General features: G+C 41.7%; 1 protein-coding gene across 1 annotated transcript in view; it reads right to left on the reverse strand.

Annotated features, from left to right (window-relative positions):
• The window catches only part of syt9b (synaptotagmin IXb), a 44,091-nt gene extending 37,744 nt beyond the window's left edge, over positions 1-6,347 (reverse strand). Inside the window, exon 1 of the mRNA XM_076733702.1 lies at positions 5,523-6,347. Within this exon, the coding sequence (XP_076589817.1) occupies positions 5,523-5,670 (148 nt within the window). The 5' untranslated portion in view covers positions 5,671-6,347. The remainder of the gene's footprint in view (positions 1-5,522) is intronic.
• Between the last annotated feature and the right edge of the window lie 901 nt (positions 6,348-7,248).

Raw genomic sequence — 7,248 nt, forward strand, 5'->3', positions numbered from 1 at the left:
CATATTATGAAGTCTTTACAAATGAAGACATTCTCAGATGTTTCATGATTCATGGGTAGTGAGTCACTAGCTTGTAGTTAATAAGAACTTCAGAAAGACTCGGCAAGCAAATGTAGTGATGGGTTTACGAATAGGTGGTGCAACTCAATCCTGGCAAATAAAAAGTATCCAAACTAACCAATATCCTGGAGTTACCAATAAAGCTCAAAATTGGCAGCCACACAGTGGGACTTACGAGTTCTCCTATTGTCCATTGTGAACTTTGCACAGAGGGAACCTGTGTTCTTTCAAGTTTGCGGAAATCACTAGATGGTTTTCTTCTTTGGCACATCATTATATTGAGTGAAACTGCATTCTGTATGGAAGAGCTGAGATAATCTGATGCCTTTAACTCAGAGAAGCCAGTAAATTGCCTTCTTCACAGGTTTGTGTCCAAACATAATGTACTTCAGTTAGACACAGCACTTAAGTATATGGTGCTAATATTAAAATTGTGTTCTTGTATGAAAGCACTGGGGGAGCATGACTGAGAAACACCTGGAGAAACACTGGGGCAAATGAAGAAGCTTTTGCATGACATTACAATAATTTGGCATTCCATTAGCATTAGCCAAGAAAGGTTTAGCACCTAATTTTCACTGATTTCTAGCACTGACCTAAATTAGCACGTGTACATATGTGAACACATACATATTTAATGGAAGTATGCATTATGTATAAAAATGTGAAAATATCTTCTCAGTCTGTTTGTCTCATACGGGGGACAGTTAAGTTTCAGTAAGACTACAGATGAGGTCAAGAAATAGGCTTTGCGACTGCGTCACCAGTCTAGCATCCACAGCTGGTGCCATCATGGAGGACCAGTGAGGAGCAGGCTGCACATTCAAAAATAGAGGTCAGCTGATAAATTTCACCGCTTTCAATCAACAGTGAGGGAAACCACAGCACAACAAGCTACTTAATGAGTCAATGAAACTTACAGTATCTCTACCTACATTCATTTCAACATAACGATTTTTAAGATTTGTTTATTTGTGTCTTGAATGGCTGTACAAGCTGCTGCAAAAAAGAAAACACTTCACCACCATCACAGAGCCTCAAGTTTCACCTCAGGAAGTGCTGCTGTTGCTCAGTCCAATCAAACACATTTTGGCAGTGTTGTGGTGGGAAGCTGGTGAGGGATCAAGTCCTTGTCCTTGTCCATGACAAATAAATAAGACAAAATACTAATAGCCTTTGACAAGTTAGTTTAGGATGCCGGCACTGGACTCCAGGTGAAATGTTCTACATTTATCTTTCTTTTAGCATTCTCGGTGAACAGTTAAAGGAGTAACTTGCTTCACATGATGAATCTACTAATTTTGAATCTCCACTGAATTCTCCATCCACCTGGCTTGATAATGGCCTGCATGAATGGTGAAGGGAATAGGCTGACCATTCCCATCCTCCACTCACCTCTTTCCCATTTCCAGATCAGAAGCTCATTCATTCCCCATGGCTCAAGCTCTGTTGGCTTGCATATCCTCTGAAGAAGAGCTCATGCAATTGGGTATGGGCCAGTCTTCCCATTGTTGAGTAGTTCCGCAGGATAACGGCTCGCTGGGTATCTCAACTGTGGTCAGTCTGGTCGTTTTCTTGCTTGTCATCCTGGCCAAAAGACATGGCTCATCAGTAGCAGCTGGGAGGCTGCTTAGGTCTTTGGCTGCAGGCTTACTCTGACTACCTTCCTCTCCTGTTGGTACTTGTTTCTTTGTGTCTAAGAAGGATCATTCTCTCAGTCCCTGCATTGATGTGGTTTGGATTAAATCACTATAAATATTAATGAACTCTTTCTTTGAGCTGCTCTGTGGTACCACAGTCTTCACAAAACTGGATCTCTGGAATGCATCTGGTCAGGATCCGGGAGGGAAATAAATGGAAAACTGCCTTCAACACACCCCTCGGACACAAGTATCTGGTAATGCCTTTTGGTCTCAACGTTCCTGTTTTCCAAGCTCTGGGAAATGATGTGCTGAGAGACTTCTCAAGTGCTTCGTGTTTATGTACCTTGACGATATTCTCATCTTCCCTCAGAACATGACCACAATCTGCCCACAATTCTGGCAGGTCCTCCAAAAGCTTAGAGAATAAGCTCTTTGTGAAGGCGGAGAAATGTGAGTTTCATGCCAGTTCAGTGACTTTCGTTGGATACATCAAGAGCAACTTCTGTCCTGCTCCACCATAAACTGTAGAGTAGCTCTCCAAATCCTCATTACCTCTTCAATAAAACTACATTGAACTGTTCCAAGATCTCCCTGTCTGTCCTGCCTTTGGGTCAAGAGCTTAATTCAAGTTAACACAAATGTTCATTGGTAATAGCGTACAATAACACTTAATACATGCTAGAAAGATTGCTTCTGCACAGTCATTGCAATTGTTAGTAATTTGTACCTGAAATGATCAAGAACTATTTCGTACACTGAATGTCTAAGCTGGATGGGCCTTTTTTGAAACTGTTGCAAAACCAATGTTAAAGTTAGAAACCTGCTTTGCTTCTACGAGACCACTTAAATGGAAAAAAAGAACAAAGTGTTGAAATGAATAGCTTTGCACAGTAAATTTAAACCAGGGGTATTCAACATGTGAAGAGTGGGTGAAAAAGAAATGGCTGCATATTGTACTGCTACTGAAAATGGAGACCTAAAAGATTTTCAAGATCTGAAGGACAGATTGCACTTAGGAATCAGGACTTGTTTAGATATCTTTAAATGAGATGAAAACAGCATGTCCTCATCAGAAAAACAGCCATGCGAGCCGACTATTATGACCTAAATTTATGTTCATTGTTAGGCTACAACCTCTAGTGGCCATAGTAATTATGATGGGAGCAAAGGAGGAAGTCAGGTGGTATAGCATAAAGGCCAAGATAGTCTGCATATGAACAAAGGTGGGGATGGGTGAAACAAAACCAGGACTTTCACCCAGGAGACTGCTCTTGTGCCCCATGTGAAACTGAAAGTAAACGTGGTCAAGTCAAGTTTAATTCCCCAATGCACTTAAGTAACGTAACGTATGTAACATTGACATACTTATTTTAACCCAAAGCATGACTCTTCTAAACCTAACCAAGAAGTTTTGGTGCTCCCAAGCAAATTGCAACATTTCACAACATCAGCCATGTGAGGATGAAGGCCCGGTCCACCTGTCACTGCTACTCTCCAATGGTGATATATGTCATTTTGGGAATGGTCATGTCATCTCTGGTGACGTCATCACTGACCTATTCAGTCCTTTCGGTAGGACAATGCATTGAACACAAAAGTGAAAACAGGCACCAGAAGACAAGAATCCAATGGTAGAAGTGAGGTCAACACATATGTTAAAAACATCAAGGATTTTTAAACTTTTATCATAGCACAGTGGTCAACAGTAGTCATAGTAGAAATAGAACACCACACTTTTAGAAGAAGACTGTAAGTAACACTACAGACATCCACAAATTCAGACAAATAAAGAGAATTTAATTGGAAAAATTCAATTTGTTTCTATTTTATACCTAATGTGGAAAGCAAAACAACTTTCAAGGCAACAGACATGCTGGAGGCAATGTGGCTGTACAGGTGCAAATCATCCTCTGGAGCTGCCCAGAGAGCCATTCTGGGATAGAGTTGACTCAGTGCTGAAAGAGCACATACATAATCTCCCAAAAAGTGTAGTGAAAGATGATGAGTTTAACAGAAAAGGGATTAGGTTTAGAAATAATGTCATTTGCACTGTAGGATTTTATTGATAACAATGTAAATTATTGTATGGTTTTTAATACGCAACAGCACTGTAAACTACAGTACACATTGTAAATGTTGAAACTCCCAAAACTTCGAGTATCAGGGAGCAGTAGCTGAGCTCTGATCTCTCCCCTCTTGACTCAGAGTGTTACTTGTTTGTTGTGAATCAATCTCTGTGTGTGTGTGTGTGTGTGTGTGTGTGTGTGTGTGCATATGTATGTGCATTTAGAGCAGTCTAATACAAGAGTAAGTGGGTCACAGGTCCTCAGGGGAACCACTATGGTAGCTTGAACTTCCTCTTCCATCATACATGTTTAATGATGGATTGTAACATGTTTAAAGGCAGCGGCCGAGCCACAAACAAAAACCAACATACATGTAAACACTCCATCACATACACACACAGAGATGCACACAGAGGAGAGAAATACATTCACAACTGTGCTGCACGTATAATGTAGATCCTATATGTATGGGACATATGATATAATACCCTACATGCTCTTATGTGTATATAGACATTATACTCTGTATGCCAACCCCCCCCCCCTCCCCCGACACACACACATGCACACACCCTGTACTGAACATTTTATCACAGTAGATATGATGTTTTTGTGGATTATTACCTAAAGAAAATAATTCACAATGATTTTACAGTATATAGCAACCATCTCTATCTACTATCCATGTAATATTCCTCGAATTTTCTGGGAGAGTTTTCCAGCAAACTATCTATGCTATCCAAAAAAGAAAAGAAAATGAAATACCTTAAATTGTGTGTGTGTGTGTGTGTGTGTGTGTGTGTGTGTGTAATAGTACAGATGGAGATTTAATATTATTATTTATTTTAAGTTCCAAAGACTGCTTACTTTTCAGTAAATGGCTCCAGACTGAACAGAATATTGTTTCTAATGCCAACATTGAAGAATTTCCAGCTACTCCAGGCTGGGAGTCTAAAATAACTGGATTAGGTCACTGGTCCTCTTTGTTTTGCTACAACCATGTCTGCAAAGTGCTGGGAGCTATTGGGAATATCGGGTGGGGCTTTCTCTCTCTCTCTCTCTCTCTCTCTCTCTCTCTCTCTCTCTCTCTCTCTCTCTCTCCTGCCCGCCAGAAAAAAGAGAAACCCAAGCAACACTCACACACGCTTCAGTCTGTTCAAGGATGATGGAGGCTGTGATGGACTTGCAAACAAACACACAGATAGGCTACTCTATAGTTCTGAAATGCTTTGTCGATTCTGCCGGTGCTAATGGATGCAAGCAACAAGTTCACAGATGCACTCTTCTCGCATTTTGTGAACTGCGAACACAGTGGTTCCGCACAGAGTGGTGTGTGTTTATTCCACTTTCTATATGCAGGAAAGAAGGTTTTCTCTTCTTTACAGAGTGACCACTTAGAGACAAAGAAAATAATCTTTTCATGTACACAAGCATGAATTAATTTCTGAAAACAAGTGCATCGACTGCATGTACGGACAAAATAAGAGTATAAAATGTTTAAGTCCACATATTTCTCTCCCAGCATGAAAGTTGAGGAGAAGCTGCATAAGAAATGAAGCATGTCTGTTGGAGATTAAAGTGTGCTAAAAACAGAAATTAATCTTCATCAACCCCTGAAGCTCATGCTCAAATCAAACTATGAATTTTACCATGAAACCGCATATTTCAGATCGCTATTAAGACAGCTGCAGATTTTTCAGCCTATAATAAAACTCCAGTCTAAACTCTCAGAGAGAAGATTGTGAAGCCTGACCTGAGTCTGTGTAACGTGGTCTGGCCAAGTCCCTGAAGTAGTAAATGAAATCCAGGCAGTTGTCGTCCTGCACCTCTCCCTTGGAGCACAGGTCGGAGAGCAGTTCCAGCGCCTTTCGACAAATCTCATCCTCTCTTTCTGCAGGCATTGCCCTCCAGCATCCTTCTGACTGGTCGGCCACTCCGGCTGATCCCCCACCAGCTCTGCCACACGCACGCTCGCTCACAGCCTCTACCGGCGCAAAGACGCACGATTCGCACCACGGCTACACCCCTGGATAGGTTCGGTGCGCTGGACGCATCCGCGTTTAGGTGAATTTTGAGTTAAAGCTGAGGGGATTAGCTGAGGGAGGAGAAGTTTTTATTGGTTTAAAGTAATCCTCCTTTACATTGTTTTGTTGTTCAGTAATGAAATAGCGGCTCCAGTCCAGCGCGCAGCTCACGCTCTTCTCCTCCGCTTCTTTCCTTCTATTCGCTCCTTTCTTTCTGCTTCTTTGTTCCTCCTCTGTGTCCTGTCCGCTGCTCCGCGGTGCTGCTGAATCACTACTGAGCCTCCAGGCTTCAGCAGCGCCAGTCAAGGTCCTTGAATGAATGCTCGGCTTTCACTGCGCTCAATTATTTCTCAATGCACTCGGATGCAGGGAGACAGAGAGGAAGCTCGGCCTCCATCAACCCGCCTCCACCTCCACCACCAACAGCCTGCTTTCCAAGCAGCAGCCTTTCCACCTCACAGTGAAGTCCTCTGAGATAAAGCCAGCAGAGACTTCTGTGTGCCTCTTACTGCAAATGTCATGAAATCCCTCACCGTTCTTCCGTTTTCTCTTTTGTCTAATGAGTGCGGTCAGATCTGATTCCTCTCACCAGGTAAACACATGAGTAATGAAGTAATATCCCTATGTGCTTCTGGGTAGCAGATGTTTAAGCAGTCTAAGGGGCCCAAACACCTGAGAGGACCCACATGACGAGCCTGACCTTTACTGATGGTTAGTAATGAAGGGCGAGAACGACAGATAAATGTCACATGAAAGCCCTAGTGAAGGGGCTAATAAAGGCCTCGCTGTCTCAGTCTCTCTGTCTTTTTCTCTGTCTGTTTGTCAAGTATTTGGAGAGGACCTTTAAGGGCATCAACAAATAGCTCTAAGCACCATAAAAATAACTTGACAGTGCAGATTTTGTTGCATCAGTTTGCAGTGTTTTGGCTGCATACACTGAGACTGAAAAGCAAACTCCTCAAATAACTTTAACAGCCCCCCCCCCCAAAAAAAAAAAAAAAAATTATCTTAAGCTGCACTAATCAATATTTATATATAAACAACTGATCAAATGACTGTGTATGAAAGGGTCGCTTGCACAAAAACCCCACAGAGAATTATCAACAACGCTGCAGCTCCCCTCCGCTCTACAAAACTGCATTCATCTCATGAAACATAGCAACTTTTATTCACTGTCACGGCTTTCATCTGTGTTGTTTTCAGCCCAAGCAGGCTGATGTTTGATAGGAACAAAGCTCTAAAAACACAACTTGAGAAACAAAGTTAGTGACTAGCTAATGGAGCATGTAGACCAAAACAAAACTGAAATAAGACTTATATCCATCAGATCACTGAAGTAACAAATAAATGTTGAAACTGCTCCCTCTGCTGGAAGACAAAAAATTGTCTGTTGTTTGTTGTTAGCTGTGAAAGAAATATTGGGCTAAATAAGGTAAAATAATATCAGGGGCTAAA

The sequence above is a fragment of the Chaetodon auriga genome, chromosome 6 (genome assembly GCF_051107435.1).
Source record: "Chaetodon auriga isolate fChaAug3 chromosome 6, fChaAug3.hap1, whole genome shotgun sequence".
Classification (NCBI taxonomy): domain Eukaryota; kingdom Metazoa; phylum Chordata; class Actinopteri; order Chaetodontiformes; family Chaetodontidae; genus Chaetodon; species Chaetodon auriga.